General features: G+C 47.5%; 1 protein-coding gene across 2 annotated transcripts in view; it reads left to right on the forward strand.

Annotated features, from left to right (window-relative positions):
• The first annotated feature begins 9702 nt into the window (after positions 1-9702).
• The window catches only part of Shisa9 (shisa family member 9), a 294553-nt gene continuing 279331 nt past the window's right edge, over positions 9703-24924 (forward strand). For both annotated transcript variants that reach the window (XM_038328916.1, XM_038328917.1), the window contains exons 1-2: positions 9703-10265; positions 22714-22841. In XM_038328916.1, coding sequence (XP_038184844.1) covers positions 9703-10265; positions 22714-22841 — 691 coding nt within the window. The remainder of the gene's footprint in view (positions 10266-22713; positions 22842-24924) is intronic.

Genomic DNA, 24924 nt, shown 5'->3' on the forward strand with positions numbered 1-24924 from the left:
AGCTCTAGTTTCTTATTGGCTAATTCTTACATCTTAATTTAACCCATTTCTATTAATCTGTGTATCGCCACGTGACTGTGGTTTACCGGCAAGATTGTAACCAGAATCCATCTCAGACAGGAGATCCATGGCGTCTGCCACTCTGCCCTTCCTCCCAGCATTCAGTTCTGTCTACTTCACCTACCTAAGTTCCCTCCTATTAACTAGGCCAAGGCAGTTTCTTTATTCATTATCCAATGAAAACAACACACAAACATGCCTGTGGGATGATGGCTGTCTCTCACAGAAAAAGGAGCCGAGGAGGTCACTTGATCTTCATCTGAGATTCCAGCCACTCCATTTTCATCTCTTAGCCAGTTGCATCTCCTACCATAATTGCATTGGCTTTGTGATCTTGGGAGCAGCTGGAGTATATAGCTATGGAAGGTTACTAAAGCGGAGGACACCATCTATGCAGCAATGCAAAGTCATCATCTATACTGGGTAGCACGGTTTGTGCTCTAAAGTCACCCAGACCCCATCCCTCATCCATGTTCCTTAAATGAGCCCAATAAACTCACTGCTTCCCCCATGATGCACTTTGGTTTGTCGATGCTTTTGTATAAGGACATTTGTTTATTATTCTCCAGAGAAAGTGTTCATGTAACACCTGCCCATCGTTGAACCAGAAAGATATAGTTCTCTTATTTTGTTGTTGACTGGACAAATCATTAATATTTTTAATGCATTTTATGAACTCACTGATGGATAGTTAGCAGATGACAGATATTGGCTTGGTCACATGACCTTGATCTAATTTTACAACGAAAGATTAGGAGGCATCAAATATGTGCATTTTTTGCATCCCAAGAGTACATAAAATGGGCAAAGACATGGCTGAATTTTTTCTTATAAAATTTTCTCATTCCATAGAGTGAATAATTTAAGATGAAGAATGTTTTCCTCAGGCTTCATCCACCTATTTTTCCTTTTTCTTTTTCCTGATTATTGTTCTGTTTCCTGATTATTTGTTTTTGTATTTTTTGGAGACAGAGTCTCTTGCTTGGCCCTGGAGCTTACTAATTAGAATAAACTGACTGGCCAGTGAGGCCAGGGAACTGCCTGTCTCCACCTCCACAGTGTGGGGATTACCAGAGAGTGCCACCAAACCAGACTTTTTTCCAGACCCTGGAGACCAAACAGCGTGGCAAACACAGTGCTAACCGAGCTATCTCCTGGTCCTAATCCTCTCTTTTCAAAGTGCACCTGTCTCCCCTTCTCTTCTGCACGCTCTTGCCCAAGGCATTGAGATGGCACTTCGAGCCCCATGGGTAAGTCAGCTTGCTTTTCCCATTGCAGGAGTGTTTACATTGCATCTGTAAAAGGCTTCAGGTTCCAGGGACTGAGCCGTCCATCAGGGAGATAGTATTCACCCACTACTTTGCCTTTCTGCATCCAGGTCTCCCCATTTCTAGTTATACTTCTCTCCTATTACAGTGCTATGGTTTGAATATGGTTTGCCCCCCCACATGAGCTGAATGTTCTGTCTGCATTTTCTAATACTGGAGCTTAACTACAGGAAGTATGTCACTGGAAGCAGGATTTTGAAAGCAGTACCTGGTTCCCACCTCATCCTCTGCTTTCTATCTGCCGCAAGGTAAAGGGTCACCTCTGCCATGTGATCCTGCTGCACTGATGCTCTACCCAAGAGTTTGGGGACAAATAAACATGACTTGATCCCTCTGAAATAGTGAGCAAAATAAATCTTTCTTCCTTTGATTTGTTTGTGTAGATGTTTGTGCATGTACACATGTGCACATAGAGTTGACATTAAGTACCTTCCTTCATTGTTCTGTCTGCACTTTAGTTTTTAAGACACTGAAGCTCACTGACTAAGCTAGATAAACTGACCAGAGAACCTCGGTGATCTGACTGCTTCCCCAGCACTGAGAATACAGGCATATTTTTTGCCTAGCTTTTATGTGGGTTCTAGGAATCCTAGCTCAGGTCATCATACTTACATGGGGATTTTACCTTACCACTGAGTCATCTCCCTGGCCCTTAATTTGTTTATGTGAGGCATCCTCTCACAAGGGTGAGAAAGCTAACACACAGCATCAGCCTCATATAATACACTTGTCTCTCCCAGCTCAGGACTGGTTATATATTCAACACTCCTTCTTTCTCAGGCCTTACAAGAAGACTACATCTCCAAGTCTCCCTTTGTTCTCAGATTTGTGTTGTGTGGCTGACTGAGTTCAGGTAATGGGATATGATGACCTGAAGCCAATCCCCAGCAAAGTACTTGGTGCTAAGTGAAACTCAAGAAAGACTTGCAAAGTAAGAAAAAGGCAATTGTATCTGAGATGAGAAAGGTGGTGATAATGAGACTAGGGAGACAAAACTGTCATCAAGAGAATGACGAGAGCAGGAACTACAGTAGAAACGATGGGAAGAGAAAGAGAGGCAAGAGAAGCCATGGGGATGGGGACAAAGAGAAGGGAGGAGGAGAGAGCAGAACAAAGGGGAGGAGAGGGGAGTGAAAGATTAAAGGGATGGGGAGGTGAAGGGAACTGAAGTTTTGATAAACATCTACAGAATAAAATGAATTTTGTGACTGGCAGAAGTTATGACACTGTGACCTCCCTATCTACTGCTAGGACACACGTGAGTGTATTAGTGCTTGGAATTTTCTAATATAGATAGATTCCTTATATGTGAGAAAACATGATAATTGTCTTTCTGAGTCTGGCTTACCTTGTTTAACATGGTTACTTCCAGGTCTGCCCATTTTCCTGTAAATGACAGAATCCCAGAGACCAGTTAGCCTTGGGGATCTGGAGTGTGTTTGGTGGTAGTTAGAGGCTGGTCCTAGTAATAGCTACAGTCATTCACACATATGCACACCTCCTTTGGTGTAACTCTGTAGCTCTTCCATCAAGAGCTGTCTATTTTTGCACTCTCTGACTCTGAACAGGCAAACAGAATGGGGCAGAAGTGAGGCAGGGCCTGTTCCACACTTGGGTCTCAACAGGACTTGTGAACTTTTCTCAAAAGCTGTCCAGCCATTGTGGGGTAAAGATTCTTTGGATAAGAGACCTCATGGAATGGAAAAGGGCTCTTTCATCTGAACACTACTGCAGGCCAACCATACCTTCCAGCCTGGCTCTCCATTACAAATGCAGGCATGAGCCCATCTAAGTCCAGAAAAGGCATCTTGGCAAGACCAACCCAAGGTCCCACCTAAAGAACTATCTACTCAATGGAAGTGAGTTTGCAAAGCTGCAAGCTATCAAGGTGATTTTTTAAGTGGTGAGACCTATGGTGACCTACCATGAGCCTGCGGGTGACACAGTTATGGGGCTTTCATCTTAGCTTATTCATGGGACACACATCATTTTGTCTTCATGGAACAGTTGGAGGAACTCCAATTATTCAGATAATTGCTTTGAATTACTTCTCATGAACAAAAGCAACTGTCAGTCTCTTATCTTAGTAGTCAGTTTGCCTACAGCAAACAAAACTTGGGGTCTTTCAACTTCAATTAACAGTTTTACTAATATTGCCATGTTAAGACTCTGTTTTGAAAAATACAGTGATGGCTTGGGAAGGCTCGGTGATCAAAGTGCAAGCCACACAAATGTGAGAGTGGAGTTTGATCCCCTAGTCCCACATAAATGCTGGGTAGGAGTGTGGCCTGATCATAGTTCTGACTTTTGGGGTGCAGAGAAAAAGGGTCCCCAGAGCAAGGTGGCTAGCCAGACCAGACAGATTGGGGAGCTCAGAACTCTGGGCTTAACTGTGAGACCAGCCTCAATTAATAAGGTAGACAGAATCCTGACATAACTTCAGGCCTACATACACACACACACACACACACACACACACAGAAAAAACAGACAAACCCAAAGTGGACAGAAAGCTGTTCTCTGACCTTCTAATGCATATTTACATGGATGCTCACACCTGCACACACATGGATGTGCATGACAATACATAAAAAAATTTAAAAAGCACTCATACATTTATACCAACTCTGATAAAGGCAACGGTCAATTCTGGAACCTTCCACGGGCAGTGAACTGTAGCATGAAGACATGTACAGCAACCCAGAGCAGGTGCTTACTGAGCACACTTCATCAGACTAATCTCGGTATGTAGGGGCCAGTGGAAATCTCCACACATATCAGCATTGTGCTTTTAGCTTGTGTCAGATGCATTTGGTCTTGCCATGCTCCTATGAATGCTGACATACATTACCTGACAGTTACTTAAATGTCACCAACTCTGAAGCCCCTTTCCTGTCTACCAGAACTAAATATCTGCTTTCTTAATAGTTTTTTATTTCAAAAAGAGCATACAAAGTAATGGGTTCCATCATGTCAATTTTTGTTCCTCTTCTGGTTTTTGCTAATTCTCCTCCTCACATGCTTTTTTTTCCTTATCTATAAACTTGACTCCCATTTCTGCCTGGGTTCAGCTGTACCACTGTGCCCAGAGTAAACTTGACTACTGTTTCTGCCTGGGCTCAGCTATACCACTGTGCTCAGAGTAAAACAAAAGTGTGAGCCTTTTGCTCAGACATCGCCCAGAAGCTGGGCGTGCTGGGTACCAATGCAATCGCAGCCCTTGGGGGGGTGAGGCAGGAGGAAGCAGGCCTAAAGCCAGATCGAATTCGACAGTGAATTCTGTCTCACACCATCGCTTCAAAGGCATCTGCAGGGACTCGAACTAGATGTGGGTCCCTTGAGCACCAAGCCCCGCCTCCCCAGCTTTAGGCCCCGCCTCCCCAGCTTTGGGTTGCAGCCCCAGTCATGCCATCTTCTTCTGTCTGCTGTAAAGACCAGAGTGTGTTTCTTTTTCTCAGATTGACTTTACATTAGTCAATTTAGAAGAATCTAACACTTTGGTCTATGATCCATTTGGAGGATGTGCTTTTTTTCCTCCCACATACTGAAACAAGTTAGACGCTACTGATGAGAGAAATATATGTGGTGGGGACCCCCACCAGTGCAGGGCAACCATGCTATCCACCTACCTCTTCTGTGAGGCTTCTTTATCTCTACAGTCATGGAGAATAAAATCCATCAAATATGTGTCTCTGGAAGCACGCAAGGCTTGCTACAATTTGCCTCTGTGCCATCGCTCCCTTTTCTCCCCTCAAGGCTAACAGTTGCTTGGAAACCTCTTTGAAACCTTAAAAGCCACCTGATGAGGAAGATTAACAAACAGCTCACTCAGGCAAGGGCCACAGTGCAGATAATTTAATTTGTTGCATGGCTTTTAGACATTGGTTTCAATAGTCCTGGACAGCTTACATTACACCCTTTCTTCTGTTAGTTCCTCTCTTTAATTGTTAGTGGGTACAATTGCATGCTTGCTGCAATGGGCACTAGAGCCTGAAAAATTGAGGCCAGAGCAAAAGAGATTTTCTTTTAGATATCAAAAGGGCCTGTGTTGTGAAATTATAGCATCTTCATCTCTACCTTAGAAAGGACGATTTCATAAAGGGCTGTGCATTTCTTTGTGATGTGTTCACGTAGATTCATTTCTATAGTGGTTTGGGGGAGAGATTTGATATGATCCAAGAACTTGCCAGGTGTGTCAGTGAGCAACTTTATAGCCCCCACCCCCACATAGAAATCTTAAAAGAAATACCCTTTTAGTCATGTGTGCCAAACAGTCATGCCCCTATCAGGGGGTAGTGGTTATACTTGCTAACTAGATGTGTCCAGAGAAAATGGGCATTTATTTTTCTCCTTTTGAAGAGTGAAGAGAACACAGATGATTCTCCTAAATATTTTTCAAAGGCTTAGCACATGGGCTGGCCCAATCCCATTAGGTACAGCTACAGCCTCCATAGACAGGAAGAAAACTAAGTCAGGGGAATTGGAGAAGGCTTAGGGTTCTTCCAGGAAAGAGGCAGCTAGGACTAATTCCTTCGGAAGCTCAGCTCCTGCAGTTTTCTTATTGCAAACAGGGGGCAGTCTCTGTTAATTAAAGCTGGGAGCAGAAGCCAGAGAGTCAAAGTCCTGAAGACAGGGGCTTGTTCAGAGAAGGGAGGCAGGTCCTGACATGGACTTTCCTATCCAGAGTTTGTGTGAGGTATTTAAAAATCAGGTTTCAACGTGTCTTAAAGCCCCTAAATCTTACAATAGTGTGTGTGTGTGTGTGTGTGTGTGTGTGTGTGTGTGAAAGAGGGAGGCAGGAACCTGCTTTTATATGAGGTCACTGTAAAGATGCCCTGATGCTGGGTGATTGGGGACACCTAGATGGTGGACAAGGTCGGGGATAGCAGAGGCCTACATTAGTAGTTGGGAGGCTTATTCCAGCCTTGACATTACTGCTTGCTGGACAGAGTTCATAACTTCTGGGATCCTAGTAAGCCTGCTGGAAAGTCCCTTCACAAGCCCGAGTGTAGACCTCTCAGTACTCACAGAAGTCATGGTGGAAGAAATTGTCATCCGTGCTTTGACTATTCCTTTCCTCTTTGGTAACAAACAGAACGATTTCACAAAGATCTCTGTCTTTCTCTCCACTCCCACCCCGTGTGTGTGTGTGTGTGTGTGTGTGTGTTCCTGTGGGTGCGGGTGTGTATATACATCTTTACTAGTCAGTGCATGTCGAGACCAATGACAACCGTAAGTGACATTCCTCAGAGTTTACTATTTTAAAGTTTCATCTTTTCATGTGTATCTGTGTTTGTCTATGTGTACCAAGTGGGTTCCCGTGGAGGCCAGAGAATGTCATACACTCCAGCACTGGAGTAGTCAGTAATCTAAGTTACCTGATGTGGGTCCTGAGAACCAAACCCGAGACTTCTGCAAGAGCAGCAGGGGCTCTTAGCTGCTTCTTTGGCCCCACATCTTGGTTTTTAAGAGTGAGGTCTCTCTCATGGTCTGGAGATGCACAAGTAGGTTAGGTCAGCCTCCCAGCATGCCCCAGGTATCTCCCGTCTCACCTCTCCAGCACTGGGATTCTGAGGGTACCCACTGTGTGCTGCTTTCTCACGGAGGCTCTGGATTGAACTCAGGTCCTCAAGCTTTTATGACAAGCACTCTCCTGATCCATAACTTGTTAAAAATCTCAGTTAACTAAACACTTAGCTTACATAGCTCATCAGTAACTTTTGTCTATGTGCTGGGGAACACAGATAATCACAGCCTATTAGTCGCGTTATTTACGTGGCTCTGCTTGGAGCCATTAAAATATAAATATGTAACAGAAAGTGGATTGAGTGTGTGTTACTAGAAGTGGCTAGGTCACAGGCTCTGGGAGCAGATTTCTTGAATGAGATGTCAGTTCTAGCATTCACTCCACAAACTACCCTGGGTGGCTTTTTTCGTCACCTTGAGGCTAAGTCAGTTTCTTCATTTTGCTGTTGGGAATGTAATATTAACCAAGAGGTAGAAATTTAATGGAGCCACTGGGCTCAGTGATTCCCCCACAAGCCCCCAGGTTGTCTGGTACCCAGTTAGTTATTGTTCTTTAATAAAAGTAAGCTGAAAGACTTGCTGCAAGTCACAGACAAATGTCCGCTGCCATTGGCTCTCACACCAACGCCCCTGTTTGTGAGACAGACAGGAGGGTGGCAGCTGTGGGCACCCACCCTATTTTGGAGATCTTGTTTGGAGGAAGCTGATGAACTGGGAGTCAGTCTCATGCCTTTCCCAGATGGGGAATGGGTTGGAGTACATTCTACAGCAGTCAGTCTTGGCTCTGAGGCCTGGTGTGGTCTACCAAGGCGGGACTGGGTTATATCTGTAAATCTTATCCCAAACATCAAAAGGTGCTGCTTATTCAAAGGAAGGGAAAGCTTAGCCAAACTCTGATTTGGAGAAAACCTGTCCCACAGTCCCAATAAGCTCTCTCACAATTTTCCAATCATGGAGATCCCAGCATACCATTTTACAGGTGGCTCAACTTTTTGGTCCTTTGAAAAGGTCCCCCAAAGAGTCCTGCAGCTGAAGCCAAAAAGAGGCGAGGGCAGCGAAGACATTATTTCCCTCTGAGTCACCCAGCAGACTGCAAAGAGCATACTTAGTTAATACAATTAAAAACAAACGCCAGGGAGTATGGGGATATAAATTTAGCTTAGCAGCTTTGATGTGAATTCTGTTTTAGGGGCCATTGAAGTTAAATTCAAGCAGAGGACAGGAAGAAGTGGGAGAAATGGGAGAGGGCCTACGGCGGGCTGGGGGTGAGGGAGGGAGGGAGGGAGGGAGGGAGAGAGGGAGGGGGCAAATGCAGACTTAAAAAGGCTGAAAGAGATGATGGGAGCCACGGAAGCAAGCTCCGTGGGGATGTCGGAGAAGGGTGCACCGTGGGGACAGGGGACAGCCTGCTCTGGAGACAGTTGCGCGGGCTGCAGGAAAGACAGGGTGGCTGAGGATGAGTGCCCAGGCCTTGCGCTGCGCCAAAACTGCTAGCTGCTAGCGCAGGCAGAGGCGGCGCCTCGGTGTGCCCTCCTGTGGAGCTCAGAGAACGCTGCGGGGGCGAAGAGGGACCGAAAGCTGCAGGTCCTAGGGGCTAGGCGAGTTCCTAGGAGACACCTTTCAGGACGCGTCATTGCCTTGGCTTTGTCCACTGGTCGCCACCCCAGACCCCAGGGCTTCTTAAAGGAATTCCCAACCGCTTTTCTGGGATGCTTACCACAGCCCAGGGGCTAGGCACTTCACCCACCTTCCCAGTTCAGCTTCTGTTTTCTCTGTCCAAGCACTCGAACCACCCCGGACTCAGGCCAGGCTGGAGGGCGCATCCCCGGGAAGGGCAAGGCAGTCTCCGCCCGCCCTGGAGGGGGAGGACGATCCTGTCTACACTGCATCTAGTGTGTCTTGTAGTATGCAAGCCATCTATCTAGTCTGTCCCGATTCTCCCCGAGTCACCCGTTCCCTGATCGACAGATTGCAACCGCAGCTCCTGCGCACACACCTCTGGGGGAGAAAAAAGCCGCGGGCGGAGCCACCTCTGAGCCCTTGCTTGGGGTGAGCCGCACCTTTCTCCCCGAGAGGGTGCCAGAGGTCCCAGCCGCGTTCCTCTCCACCTGCCGGGAAATCCGAGCTGCTCTTCGAAACCTGGTGTCTGCGGAGCTCACTGCTCCAACCAGAGCACTATCTGCACGCCCCCCACTCGCCCCCGCCCGCCCGAGTCACCTCTTCCCCGCACCCCCGCCCCTTTCGAGCTCGCGCCCGCCCCCTCCTCCCCCCCGCGCCTCTTCTACCCGCTCTCCTCCCCTTCCCCCTTCCATCCAGCCCTCCCTTCATTCCACAAGTGTCGCTTCGCTCTCTCCAGCGCACTTGGCGAGCTGAAAAGGTGAAGAGCATCCTGCGAGCGAGCGGACGTGGGAGCTGGTCCCGGGCGGCGGGCGGAGGGGAGTTACGGACACACCGACTCTCCCTGGCTCTCCAACCCCGCCTCCCTCGGTGGCCGGCAGGACCTGCACCCCGTGCTGGCCTCCGCTCCAGCTTCGTCCCCGCCCGGCCCCGGCGCGCTCCTCCCCGGCCAGCCCCCTTCCTTGGTGCGCGTCGCGCTGGAGGCGAACGCAGGCTGAGACGAGCGCAGTGGCCGCCGACCACCGAGCGCCCCGCGCCGCCTCCCTGCATGTGCGGCCAGCGGCGGCCCGCAGCCCCAGCCAGCAGCCTCGGCAGCTTCGGCCGCGCGTCCAGAGGCGGCGGCAGCGGCTCCAGCGGCGGCCGAGCGCTCCAGCCCGGGCTGGGAGACACGATGCGCCGAGTCCTCCGGCTGCTCCTTGGCTGCTTCCTCACCGAGCTGTGCGCCCGCGTGTGCCGGGCGCAGGAGAGAGCTGGGCACGGGCAGCTGGCGCAACTGGGCGGCGTGCTGCTCCTCACAGGGGGCAACCGCTCCGGGGCCGCCTCCGGAGAGGCCGGCGAGGGCGTCGGGGGCTCGGACGCACCGCCGACTCGGGCGCCCACGCCGGACTCCTGTCGGGGCTACTTCGATGTCATGGGCCAGTGGGACCCGCCGTTCAACTGCAGCTCAGGCGACTTCATCTTCTGCTGCGGGACTTGTGGCTTCCGGTTCTGCTGCACGTTTAAGAAGCGGCGACTGAACCAAAGCACCTGTACCAACTACGACACGCCGCTCTGGCTCAACACCGGCAAGCCTCCAGCGCGTAAGGATGACCCCCTGCACGACCCCACCAAGGACAAGACCAATCTGATCGTCTACATCATCTGCGGGGTGGTGGCTGTCATGGTGCTGGTGGGCATCTTCACCAAGCTGGGGTTGGAGAAAGCGCACCGGCCCCAAAGGGAACACATGTCCAGGTGGGCTGCCTCCCCTTCGCCCTCCTCTCTGGGCCCACTTTCCTTTCCCTCGCATCCCAGCATCCCTAGCCATGGTTCCTCCCCACCCCAACGTTTCCGATTGGGGAATGTCACCCAAGACAACAACTTTCACTTGCAGTGTGGAACAGAGGCACTGGGCTCAGCGCAGGTGGGGGTGAACGCCGAGTGTGAAAGGGGAGGGTCTCTTTCCCCCTCGCCCATCCGCTGTCCCCTCTCACCAGAGAAGGTGGTGGGACTTGAGATATACAGCCTGGTCTCCAAACTCTTGGGTTTTACGGGGAGAGAATTCATTGATTCTAGATGCTCCTCTCTAGGTAAACAGAGGCAGGCGAACTCGAAAAGGGAGGGGGGCGTGTGCAATCAATCCCTTGTGCGCGTGTGTGATGGAAGGAGGGACGAAAGAAGTGCGTGCCTCCTGCAACTCGTACACTAGCGAAAACGAAGCAAAGGAGAGGGAGAGTGTGTGGAGGGGGTGAGAACAAAAGCCTCCTTGTAGCCGGCTGTTTTGCTTTACCAGAGCTTTGAGGCCCTTGATTGGAACCTCATCTTTTCCCTGGATCCCTTTCTCCCTCACCATTTATCTTTATGTTGCGGCTGGCTATCACAGCTCTGCGCCCCTTGCCTGGGCTGGAGCTGACTCCAAGGCCACCCTCCACCTTTCCAAGCACCTTGATTCGTCAAGTTTGTCTTTTGCTTTATTATGCAAGTCCCAATATAGGCAAAGTCACAGCAGATGGGAGAAAGCATTTGGGGATTAATGGAGAGCTATTTGCGGTTTTGTTTAACCCCTTTCCCAAGTGTCTAAATTGATTTCCAGAACTCAATAACTTTGGAGGAGAAAGCTTCAGACTGGAGCCCAGAACCCAGGGAGAAGGTGAGGGGTTAGTGTGAGGTATGGACAATGGACAAGGGAGATCAAAGAATTATCACAGGCCAGCTGACAGCGGGATGGCTGGAGCCAAAGCTGCCTTTGAGTCAGGGCATTGAAGTTACTGTGTTCTCTTTCCCGATCTACTCCCACCCCCATCCTGCACTGGGGTCTTGTGTGTGTGTGCGTGCGTGTGTGTGAGTGTGTGCATGCATGCGATCCATGTATATGCCTAAAAATCTGAACAAAGAAATCCACCAAAAATAGGCGAAGGAACATCACCACCTCACTAGCAATTATTTTCTATTTATATGTGGAAGAGTATCCAATGAGTTTTTCTTTTCCCAGAGAGAAGGGATTTGGAGGGGAAGGTATTGAGGTTCTGATCAGTTTGGGTTAGTGGGGAGGTCTAGGTGGATGGTGAGGCCTTGGGGCACAAAAGTAAGCTCCCAGGGGGTCCAGGAAACCAGGGCCAAAAGAGTAAGGCACTGGCCCAGCCTACCTCCTGCTACTCCAAGGTGCCTTACCTACTAAGTCCGGCTTCCAGGTGGGCTTGCTTAATGAGCTTCCTATCCAGGGAAGACTCCAGGTCAGTGTGAGGCTGAGGGTGAGGAGTGGATGGATGCAGGTCATGGCAAGTGTGTTGCTATATAGGGAACTGGTGCCCAGACACAGGTAGGCTGCTTGCTTATACCTTAACTGATCTCCACCACGCCTTTCTGCTAAGTTCTCAAGACTCCCTTATTGAGATTTGGTGGCAAGAGGAGCTACCGTTTGCAGGTCTGTTGGGGGAGATCTGTGCCACAGCTTCAAGCTCCCTTAAATAGGTGCTTTGGTAAACCCCTCCTCTCAGGCAGCTCTTTTGGAGGTATTGACTCTGGTTTTTCTGCAAGCTCTAGGTAAGGTTTGTTTAGAGGCAACATCCAGGGGTACCCAGGGCTGATGTAGCTGCACCTTAACTCATGTTCTCTCTGGAAACATTTGGGGTTCTAGAATGCAGTGAGTGCCAGGCTTTGAAAACTGGAGAAGACTTGATTATTACTGGAAGTTCCTATTCAATGTTTTTCCGCTTGCTGCTGTGTTTGAGACCACCTGTATTGCTTACAGTCCCTGTTGTTGGGGCCCCTCCTTTTGACTTTAAATTAGAATGTGGGTTGAGAGCCAAGTACCATGGGCTGGCAAAGGTTCTCTAGGTGATTCTAATGCTCAGCCAAACACTGTGCAGGAAAAGAATGAACACCTGCTGAGCACAGGGCTGGGTGCCAGGGACTGTAAGGTGGGTTGTGTGTGTGTGTGTGTTTGTGTGTGTGTGTGTGTAAAAACTCAGTTTTCACAATCTAGCCTATGAGACAGCTGTGATTCCCTGTTACATAGGAGAAAATGATGGTACAGGTGAAGTGGCTCTACTCAAGTCGGCACAATTACAAGACAATGGCGCTGTCCATAGTAACATGGGGGTTGAGCTTACTGTTGCACCCAAGTCATACGTTTTTAGGCCCAGCCTCAGAACTCTGGGGGGCTTCCCCAAGGTTCTGACCTTTAAGTTCTTGTTTGGAGATTGAGAGTCAGGATTTTTGGACATCTTCTTTATCACCCTCTTTCAGTGAATATAAGATCTGGGAGAACAACTGGCCTTGAGTTTCGGAAATATCTTACAAAGGTGGTAGTGCAGAGTTAACCTAGCAGGACAGGGGAGAACAGCAGAGCTCCCTTTGCATCCGTAGCTCGTGTTCTCCACTTGTGTGACCTTCCCATGGCTCCCAGGCTGCCCCAGGTCCCTCTGAATGGGTCACATGCTGCTTATGTACTTAATCACTCGGAGCCCAGTGTGGCAATGGCTCATTAGCTTTTGCCTGATGGTGCTAAGACATCCTCCAGCAGGGAACAGTGCGTCGAGCTTAACAGCAAAGAGATTGCTCCGAGGTGTGGCACAGCCCAGGTGAAGTTAACCTGCCAACCCCAGCCTCTTAGTGTCTGCCAGGAGCTGCGGAATGCAGACGTGGGTTTGTTCTCATTTTGCCCAGGAAGCAGCTTGTCAAGGACATGCAGGTGATGGTGTTCATCTGCACGCTTTATCCTGGTGACCAGGAAACTTGTGTTTTCTAGTGGAGGCCCCCCTAGCTTGTCAGAATGCACATTTGGAGTTCTTGGCATATGGCCTGCTTCCCTCTGGGCAGATGAGGATGGAAAAGAAAGAGAAGGACAGCCATCAGGAGGGCTGGGGAGAAGCCGTGCCATCTTGTAAAGACTGTACAAATGCAGGGCATAGGGAGATGGGCTCGCTGGGAGGAGTGCTGGCTGTGCAAGCATGAGGACCCGGGCTCAGATTCCAACACCACAGAAGAAGCCAAGCACTGCGGTGGATGCTTGTAATCCTGGGTAGAGGTGGAGACAGGTTGGACCCCAGGGTGTTGCTGCCTGCCAGGTCCAGCCAATTGGTGCGCTCCAGGTGCAGTGGGATACCCCTGTCCCCAACGTAATGGAGAAAATAGAAAGAGGATTTCAGACATTGACCTCTGGCTTCCGCATGTCCCTAAACACAGTCAAGTGTACATCTCTCTCCGAGAAACATATAACACTATAAAAAGGGAGATGGAGGGAAGGAGACTGAGAGCTTGTGGTGCACCTCTGCAGCACCATGACAGCCACGGGCAGCCACTGTGTGCATGCACCTCTGCAGCACCATGGCAGCCACGGGCAGCCACTGTGTGCATGCACCTCTGCAGCACCATGACAGAAGAAGTGACTGCAGTGGTGGCTAACTATGGCCTGGAAAGATATTGTTTGGTTTGCAAGGTATTACTATTTATGTTGCTTAAAGGTTTTCTGTGTATTGTTTTGTGACAGAGTCTGACTGTTTGTCCCAGGCTGGACCCCAACTCATGGTCTTTGCACCCAAGTTCTCAGGGAATGTTGTTTGTAGGTGTGTGCCGCCATATATTTCTACTAAGAGGAAATGTAAGCAATCCAAACCTCGACAGGTTACAAGGAACTGCAGGACATTATTTGCTTGATCATAGCCTGTCACCCTTAGGCACTATTTATCAGGACTGGAAAGGAACCCCTTGGTGGGAACTGCCTTGCACATGTAGGGTGATGGCAGCACCCTTGACCTCTACCCACTGAGTAGATGACAACCCCCCATACCTGCCATGACGGTAGAAAATGTCACTACACTGTCATATGACATGGAGGAGTAAAGTCCCCACACTGAGAACTCTGATCTTAATTAACCTAACTTTACAGTTTTCTCAAGTTGCTTCATTTTATTTTTCTATTTCTTTTGACCCTCTATTCCCTTCCATTCACCTCCCCTCCCTTCCTTCCTCCTTTTCTTTCCTTCTTCCTCCCCTCCTCCCTTCCTTCCTCTCTCTTCCCCCTTCTTGCCTCCCTCTGGCCCTTCCTTCTCCGCCCTCCTTCCTCTTATCCCCTTCAGCTGAACCATTTGAGAATAAGTTGCAGACACAACATTCAGTCAGGCATACTTGCAGCATGGGCCTTCTAAGACCAAGAACATTTCTCCACATGGTAAATTGCATGATCATAACTTAGAGAAAAAATTGCTACACTGTCTTTATATGTCCAATCATACTAAAGTTTCCTCATATCCCACATGCTCCTCAGAGTTGGGCTCTAAATCTGGATCTAGTAAAGAGGTGTTGGATTTGGCTGTGCAGTATATGCAGCCCCTAATATTTATGCTGTTTTAAAACCACTCCAAGTCAGTAGCTAGAACTGAAAAGCTGGAATCTCTCGGGGAATTCCTGTTTCTCATTCCTCTAGCCAGTTCAGGGGAAAATCTGGTAACTCTGCTCTGCAGTCTTCACAGAGCAGCGCCTGTGGCTGCGTGGTGACTAGACCCTCTAGGGAGCTTTTCCAGCTTACTGTATCATGCCACCTGTAAACCCAGGGCAATTAGAAGGCTTCTGGGAGTGGCAACATGCTCTCTGCAGATCTAGTGACGTCCTCTTAATATTTGTGTGACCTTGGTTACTTCACCTCTCTGAAACTCCAGTTTCTTATCTGAAGGTTGAAAATTCAGAGGAGCAGACTTGGAAGGTGATTAACATTGAGCCCATCTAGAGTCACCACCCAGCATCCTTCTTACTGGGGTTCCTTCCCCTTGTCCCCTGAAGGGGGTGACATTGCAGATCAGACTCCAGTGACCAGTCTGTACTCTGTACTTGGTGGCAATGGCTAAGCCTCCTAACCTCTCTGGATTTGCGTTTCCATCTGACCGGGGATGCTGACAGCCTCTGAACAGGAGGGATGGCTTGTGTCTGACTAGATGAAATGTACTGCAAAGTGCTGTCTGGGGGATGTCGAAGAACCCGGTTTAGATTTACAATTTTTGCCACAAGCTTTGTGTAAATTCTCATTTAATTTCACACCCCTCCCCCACAAAGGTAGCTTCTATGACAGTCTGCCATTTACGGAGGCACAGACTGCTTTCCAAGAGGGTGAACAATCACCCAGTGAGCTGGAGAAGTCTGACTTCAAACCCAGTCTGAAGCAGGGGCCAGGTCCTTGGCTGCCAGGCTGCACTGCCTGGAGTATGGACCACATAGGATCTCCAGTCTTCCCAGATGCCATAGACATGCCCAGTACCCCAAACGCAGCCTGCAGCAGGACAAACAAGGCCTGTTTGGGAGGCTGGTGCGAGATCACGTCTAGGAATGTCTTACGTGACCTGTCCTGGCAGGATTAGGATGGTCGAAGTGCTGGGGGGAAGCAACCTGAGGGCAGGAGCATATGTTTGAAGCTCGTTCCCCTTGAAGTCAGTAGGAGACACATGTTGTTTTTCCCACCTTCAAACAGAATAAAAAAAATCCAAGCCAGAAAAAATAAATCCATGTGGGCAAATGACATAGCAGTGTCCTGTGTGGATTTTCAAAAATGGGTTAGAAGAGCCATGGTCCTTTGCAAAGGCATGACATCAAGGGGTAAATGCCCTCTTCCATTGACATTCCTGTGACCACACCCTTCCCCACCTGCCCCCCTGTGGTTATTTCATGGCTTCCCAAGCTGGAGAGGCCCTGTGTGTGCTGACCACAGGAGTCTCTATTTTTCTTACAGGACATGTTTGCTTCTCCTTCGGCACTGAAATAAGCTTTACAGAGCGTAACTAGCGCGTTGAGATGCGCGCTGGGCCACAGAGTTTGATAAGCTTCGGTATTTGTTTGCATTGCTGCAGCCACCACTCTAGAGACTTGGATTGTGACCATGGTCCTTGTTCTCTGAACAACTAGCCAAGTTCCTTGTGTGAGAGGTGGGCGCTCAGGAAGCCCACTGATTTGTTTTAAAACTCGGAACACGAGTGTGGAGTGTGGCTTTGTTAGTGGAGTACTTGTTTAGTGTGCATGGAGACCTGGGCTTGAACCCCACCACTGCATAAAAGCAGGTATGGGGGTACGCGCCTGTACTCACAGCTCTGGGGTAGGGGTGGGGTGGCAGAAGAAGCAATGCTCCACAGGGATTTGAGGCCAGCTTCTAATACAGGAGACCCTGTTAAAACACAATATACCAACCAAAGCCAAACAAGCTAAGGAAAACAAATCCTTTCCGAAGTTCCAACGCAGACTCCCGGGAGCTTTCAGGAAAGGGAGCTGGACTGGCTCTCCGTTTGGAAATATTGGCATCTTATATTTGCTCTCTGTATCAGAAAGAAAAGTGATACAATGTTTCCATTTGTGACAAACAGGCCACCCTCATTCCCATCTCGGAGCTGTCCCTTTGGCTCACTCCTCCCGTTAGATGTCAAGTGACATGTCCTCACCCTGCAGGTTCCAGCTATATAGTGTCGCCTTCTCCAGGACGCCCTCTGACCTCTCATGCTCAGCTCCCATTCCTCCACACACCGCAGCATATACTCAGTATCGTTTGTTTCCCTTTGTAGCGTGGGTCTCAAAATAAGTTACTGGTTAATTACTGTCTGTCTCTTTCCATTACCATTCACAGCAAGAAATCCAGGGACAAACATTCCATAGCTGTGTCCTGAGTAACCTAATATAGAGAGTTTTGTTTCTGACATTCTGTTTTAACATGGCATAAACCCACCCCATCCATCCATCCATCCATCCATCCACCCATCCATCCATCCAGCTATCCAAACATCTATCCATCCATCCAAACATCTATCATCTACCCATTTATCCATTATCTGTCCATCCATCCATCCATCCATCCACCCACCCATTTATCCATTCATTATCCATTCATCTTACACCCATTTATTTATCTATTCATCTATATATCCATCCATCCATTTTCCATTCATCTATCCACCCATCCTTTTAGCTATTAAACTATATATCCATAGATACATACATTCATACAGCCATACATCCATTTATCATTCATATATCCATCCATCCTTCATCTATCTAATGGAACACTTACTGAATACCCACTTCTGGCCAACACTGAACTAGAGCTAAGCAGACAGTGATTAGCCACAGATGCAATTCTTTTCCTCACAGAGCCGCTAGTCACATATTTGAGGAATAGGTAGGTAACACACAATGAAATGGACAAGAAAATGTTATACTAAGCTGAAGCTTGTAAAATTGCCAATATTCCAAATCATTTTTCCAACCTCAAAGATAATATATCAACACAATTGTTATGAATTGGGTTAAGAGCGTGTGCATGGCAGGGTTTAGGGAGACAAAGAGTCTTAAAGTGTGGCTGCTTCTGTGAGGGGCAGAAATGAGAAGGATGCTCCAGGAAACAAAATCAGTTTATCAAAGGCTTATTATACAGAATTATCAAGTCCCAAATTTGTCAAGCTGCTATCTCAGGTCAAGCCTGAAGGCTGACAGAAAGGAGAGGATTCTACAGAGCCAGGAAGGACCAGTGCTCAAGTGTCACAGCCATCTGGCAGGAGATCTGTCAGTTGGAGAAAGATCAATCTTTTACTTCATTCAGACTCTTCCATTACTGAACAAAGCCTACTCACATTACAATGGGAAATCTGCCTTCCTCAGTTTACGAATTCTGTGTTCATCTCCTCCAAGAGCACTCTCTCAGAAGCACCCAAAAAATAATTTTTGTCCAGCATCTTAGCACAGTATGGCCAAATTACTATAGTGCTTATCTTGATGCTCATTGGCTGGCTTACGGACCATCAGTATTGACATTATCTGGCAGCCTGGGCAAAATATTAGTTATTTTATCTTAGTTATTGAATCAAAACTTTCATTTTAACAAGATTTCCAGATAATCTTGTGTCCTGTACAAGCATACTAAAGCCAAGCAGACACCAGAATCATGTGTCAGACCTTTAAGTGTTGGTTTGTTTGGCTTTTGATGAATTGTGGGTCTTTTCTACTGATTCATCACACGTTTTGACACATCTGTACTTAAAAATGTTTTAGTACATACTCCATAATATTCTCATTCTGTTAATTAGTATATGCCAGGACCGATGAACAAATATGAGGTGCATTGTAAAGCATGAATCAGGAAACTTTTGTACTGTGTAGAAGTTGGGAAAATAAACCTTCTTTGAAGTCTGCAATTAGTCAGGATGTCTTCCTGCGCCCACTAACCAGTTCCAAGACACCGTGGACACAAAGGATGACATTCCTCACACACAAATAAATCCACATTTTGAATGTTCTTCCTGAGAGATTTGATTTTTTTTGATGACTTTGTTTAAATCTGAGTGGAGCAATCCTGTTTTAACTTTGTAAACAGCTAATGGAGAGTAGAGCTCTCTCCTCTTCTCCCTCTCTTTCTCTTTCTCCCTCCATTTCTGTTTTCATCTTTATCACCTTGTTCCCTTTCCCTCTCTTCCTCTTTCTTCTTCTATTCCCCTTCCTATCTCCCTTCTTTCTCTGTTCTCTCTTACTCTTACCTGTTCTGTTTCTCACTGGGACTCACTATGCAACCTAGGCTGGCCTTGAACTGCCTCATGTAACCCAGGGTAGCTTCAGAGTTGCCATATTTCTGCCCTGGCAGGAATTCCCATTGCTGGATTGTGGGTGTGCACCACCACATCAGGCCTAGCATGCTGTTCCTGTTGCTTGCATTAGCAGCCCTGCCATCAGCCTGTGGGTTTATAGAGGAGAGCTCTTCCTTTAGCCACATGCCTGCTTCATGATCAGCCTGTTTACCTTTCCTTTGGGACACACGTGACTGCAGTAAGGGTCCTGGCGAGGGTGTCTCTGGTGGCTGCTCCCTGGTCTTCGGTCCCTACTCCTGTCATCTGCTGTGTGGATCCAGTGCAGAGTGGCATTAACACACAGAATTGAATTGTTTTCTCATTTTAATGACTAAAAACCACACATTGCATGGCCTTCCCCATCCAAGACTGTTGAATGCATTCTCTGGAGTGAGCCAAGCATGTTGTTGATGCTCTTCACCCAGAACTTCTTGCCTTGGGAATGACGGTTACCTTGTGACTCTGAGGCTGGACTGTCATGGTTCGCAGTATCCAGAAGCCACCCTGGGACCTGTGCTAGCCAGGTTAAAAGTTGTCACTCCAAACTTTTGCTTTGTGTTCCTGGAAAGCTCGACTATTTTGGTGCTTTGGGGGTTAACCTGTGGGGAATTTGATGAAAGTTATGGCTTCTTTGCTCAAGAAAAAAAAAAGCACAAACAAATTTTTCATTCAATTCCAGAAGAATTCAGCGGTCCTTTGAAGCCCAGGATGAAGAGCCCGTTTAGAAGTGAAAAAGGCAAGTTAGGTTTGCAAGGCCCTGTCCTCTGTCTCAGAATTCCCCTTCTCCAAAGCTTTCCTGAGTTTCAGACCATTCTTATTGCACAGAGGTAGGAAAAAGTGTGAACTTTTGTCTCAGACATTCAGGACTGGGACTCCACTCACTCCTTCACTGAATAGTGGAGCTCATGTGGGCAGTTCCTCACTCTACAAAACGGGTTGTGATAGTCTGTGCTTGTGATGCTCCCGTTTGCCCTGTTCCAGCTTTGTTAGCATGCTTGCCTATTCCTCTCTATGCTCTGCCTGACATGCTGTTTCCATCCCCCTAATGTGTGTGAGCTAAGCTTTCTGTTACTGCAGCAAACATCTGAGCCAACCAACTTACACAGAAAAAAGGTTCACCTTGGCATAGAAGCATGGAGGTTTCAGGTCACAGTCTGTTACCCTTGGCAATGAGGCATCATGTCTTGGCAGGAGTGTGTGGTGGAGCACAGCTGTTCTTTTTGTGGCCACAAAGGCAAACAGTGAGAAAGGAAGACACCAGGTCCCATAGTACTTTGAGGACATGCCGCCGCCAATAACCTGAAGACTTCCAACTATCCCTGCCTCTTAAAGTCCCCACCATCATTCACAGTGTCGTGATGGAATCCTGAGCCAAGCTGTGGCATCACATGACCAGCCCATCTCTGCTTCTCAAGTCTCATCTCTTCACAGACAGCTGTCCTGACAGCTCTCCCCATCTCTCCCACTTAAAAATGCAAGAATCACCATTAATCTACTTCTGAGCCACTAAGTCTAATGAAACACTAACTTGAGGTGCTCCCCCAACCCAAGTCCTTCCTTCCCCATTAGCAGTCAGTTTCCACACAGTCTCTGTAGCCACGATTGCACCTCTCTTTATGGATTTTCTATTCTAGACATCTGCTGTAAACAAAACCATAAACCCGGGTATTTTTCTGTTTGCTTTCTTTCACTGGCTCTAAGGCTTTCAAGTTTGATTGGGGTTGGTGTCGTGGTTCCATTCTTCCTCTTCATGGCCAAGTATTATTCCATTTCACATGCTGCACTCTGCTTATTGGCTGATAAATCTTTGCACTGTTTCTACTTTTTGGCTGTTATGGAAAATGCTGTTTTGGCACCTGGCTCTGTTGGCTGTATCCTTCTTTGTTTGTTTATTTCAGTTCTTACTTATTTTTATTTAACATATTTATTTTTATTCTCTCCCATAGAATGTAATCTCCAAGAAGGCCACGACCTTTTTCAGCTTGTGCAGTGCTGTGTCCCCAGGGCCTCGTATCATGCATGGCATACTGTAGACAATAAACGACTGTTGAATGAACAAATACGTGCAAGCTGTTGTCATTCTCCTGTCTTTCCAATGGATTCCATCCTGGCCTCTCTGGCTTACTGCTCTGGGTCTCTCTCCCTTCAGACTTCTCCCTAGCTGTGCTTCTTATCACAGCCTCTGAACACAACCTAGCCCTCCTCATACAGGGTCTCTGTTGCTCTAGCACAGACACAGACTTGAACTTGAGGACACAGTCAGTGCATGGGGTAGGCTTTCAAAAGGACCCCTCACGGGCCCCAGCTCTGGGGTTTCTAATCCTCTGGTTCAGATGTATCTAGAATGTTTAATCATGGTCCTGGATGCTCCTAGCTGTGACCATCACTGTCCTGGTGGGGTTGACTTCAGCAGATAGGCTCTGCTGAGCTCCTGGGAATCTGTGTGAACCCTCCAAAGCAGTGCCTCTCACTTCTCTGTCTCCTTTGATGCGGATTCTGAGAGTCTACTTGGCTAGGAATATCTGGGTGTATCCCCTAAAAAAGGGGACAGGACTTGCTAGTGTGCACCCATTCCTGGCTCGAGAGGAAATCAATACGAAGATGTTCATCGAAATATTGGTTCCTGGGATTGTTCATAATAACAGAGATGCACCTACTGGTTTTCACAGAATACCTCCATGCTTGTAGTTGGCACCACTGGCTGGCTGGTTCTTCCACCTTGCTAGGGTTGCAGATGGTGGCAGCCATCCTTGCAGGTAAGTAGGTAGGGGACTGAGGACGCTGGGGAACTGTTGCTCTTTAAGATGTGAAATTAGTTCTCTCCCAGCTGCAAGTGAACAAAGGGGAAAATGGTAGGAGGTTCAAGAAGACCACACATGCAGAGGGATTTACGTGCTAATAACACTCCCTAATTCATCTGTTTAAGGGCATTTGCATAGCTCTAAATGCACATATCATGGAGGGTAAATAAGAGGGGAGATGTGTTGGTGGATCTTCTGGCTGTTGTCTCTGCTCTGTTCTAAGTGGGAAAACAGCTTACATCTCATTGTGAAGATCAATGATATCAGTTGGACTGTGTTCCTATTCTCTTAAAAAGAAAAAATGTTGGCTCTGTGTCGCACACTGACGTGTGACCTTGAGCAGTTAATATGCCTCTTGGGACCTTTGTTTACTCTTCTGTAAAAGAATAATGCTCCTTGTTAAGTTCACAAGATCTATATTCTTCGGCTTTGGAAAGGGATGCTATTGCTTTCTGTGGTTAGCCTAGTGATTAACTTATGGCAAGGACTGATACCAGGCCATTGCTAAGCAGGAAGTCTGGGCATCTGTGTGAGGCATAGAGAGAAACCCCATTTTCTGGGGGTGGAGTCTGCAGGAACTCGTTCTCTGACCCCCTCAGCCACCGCTGTGTAGACAAGCAGTGGCCTGCAGACAGAGTGATTTTTGTAACCTCTGACCCATTGCTTCTGTGTTTTCCTATCTATCCCTAACTGCAATGGCGGCTCTCTAGAAGGGATGGCTTTGTCTTTTGTCCAATTAGGCAGTGCTGGGCACATGGCAGGTGCAAACGGTCTTATTGCGGATGAGCAGAGTTCTGTTCTTTGTTCCTCCAGAGCCCTTGCGGATGTCATGAGGCCACAGGGCCACTGCAACACTGACCACATGGAGAGAGACCTTAACATTGTCGTCCACGTGCAGCATTATGAGAACATGGACACAAGAACCCCCATAAATAATCTCCGTAAGTACGGGTGCACTGGCCACTTCTGCTCCCACTATGCAGCAGCAGCCGTAGCATGGTGGGATTTCCTGGGGCACGTCTGGGTCAGCAAAATCCTCAAGGGTGCGTTAGATTCCTCTGTTCGGTGTGATGCTGAATTTGGCACCTTTTCTCTGTTATATAGTGATCTGCTTAGCTGGTTCTCTGTTAAGAACTAGATGGCTTGCCTGCTTCATTGTTGCTGATCTATTTACTTGGTGGTCATGTTTGATTTAGGTTGTTAATCTGGTTCATTTTGATTGGGTTGTGTGAGCTACTGGTCCATTTTGATGGAGCCACTTATTAACCAATTGTTTTATTTGCTTTTAGAGGTAGTTGTTTCTTTTAGGTTTCATATTGCTTTCAAGGAACAAGTTTAGGATTTTATCTTTTAAACATAAAATGAGCTTCACAAAAAAAGACATATTAATACCTCACATGTGTGTTTAGTGGGGAATGCTGAGTCCTGGCCACAATGGTTAGAACTTCCCATATGAAATAGAAAAAAGACAAGATCTTTTGAGTAAATTGGGAGCATGGGGACCTTGGGAGAGGGTTGAAGGGGAGAAGAGAAGCAGGGAGGGGAGCAGAGAAAAATGTAGAGCTCAATAAAAATCAATAAAATTTTGAAAAAGAACTTCCCATGTGTGTATAGTGGGGGACTGTTGAGTCCTGGTCACCTTGGTTTGGGATGAATATGCATGTTTCTACAGTAGTAAATTCAGATCTCTCCTTCTGCCAGGAGAAAGGAGCAAGGTACTTTCATGGCTGTGTTTCAGTAGCTGTTCTTCGGTCAGAGCATCCTTGGGCATCCTGGTCTGTGCCCTAGGTCTCCTTTCCTTCCAAAGCTCTGTTTAGACAATACACACCATGGAGCCTATGCTTGACTTGGAGCTAGGGAACAATGGGAGTTTTTGGATCCTGACAAATGCGCATTACAATGGTGGCCGTTCCTAATAGTTATGGTTTAGGTCACCCTACCTCAGAGCAATGTGAAGTTCATGGTTGAAAGTGACAGAGGCAGGCAGTGGGAAGGGCGCATCTAACCAACGAAGGCAACAGAAGCTTTGGAGTCTTGTGCTTTTCCAGGAAGGGAATCCTTTGCTGAAGCTTACCCTCAAGCTGCAAGGTTTGTTTATTTGTTGAGACCTGGTTTCAGGTTGTTAGGTGACTTGTCTTCTCTGATTGATGATGATGATTTTTCATGTTTTGGAAAGTCTTGTGCTGCGTTGGCAATGACAGTATTCGACATTGCACAGGTAGGAAAATGGGCCACCAACGGGTGCTTCAGGTTTTGTAATATTAAATAACTGTATACTATTTATTGGTGAACTGGATCATAATACAGTAGTAGAAGTCACCACACTGCCGTGCAAAATATATGAACATTTGGAACATTTATGTCCAAATCCTATAGACCCTGAAGATACCATATGTGTTGGCAACTGTGACATGGCAGTTGCTGTACGGGGTCCTGCTTCGGATGGATTGAACACGTGCTCTTCCCAAGTCTGATGAATGTGGACCCAAAATGGTGAACAAATGGAGGCCATCAGGGCAAAGACATGGTGTTGAGTCTCTGGCCATGAAGGGTGTTGGTTAACAGGTTTTCACAGAGTTTTTCTGTCTGGGGTGTCTTGAACCACACTGGAGTTGTTCATGTGGCGAAAAACTTACCCAGCTTTCCTTGCTGCACACGCAAAAGGTCAGGGAAGGAATGCTAACTAATTCTGCTTAAACAAGGGACTTTTGCTTAAAGTTGTCTGAACATAAACGTAAATGACCAGAGCCTCAGGGAACTCAGGTGCCTGTGGAAGGCCACTTTGGAGTATGTATGATTCTTCCTTGGGTCTTTATTTGTGCCTTGGTGATTGTGTTTTTTAAATACTGGGAGTGGGATCTACGCCATGTTTGGGTGGGGTGGCATTATATTAGTGGGCCACATTCCCAGTCTTTTTTTCTTTTTTCTTTCTTTTTCTGTTTTTATTTGGAAAACAGGGTTTCACTTATTAATGCCCTGGGTGCTCTTGAGTTCTGTAGCCCAGGCTCACATTGAACTCTAGAT

This window comes from Arvicola amphibius, chromosome 4 (assembly GCF_903992535.2).
Source record: "Arvicola amphibius chromosome 4, mArvAmp1.2, whole genome shotgun sequence".
In the NCBI taxonomy this organism is placed as follows: domain Eukaryota; kingdom Metazoa; phylum Chordata; class Mammalia; order Rodentia; family Cricetidae; genus Arvicola; species Arvicola amphibius.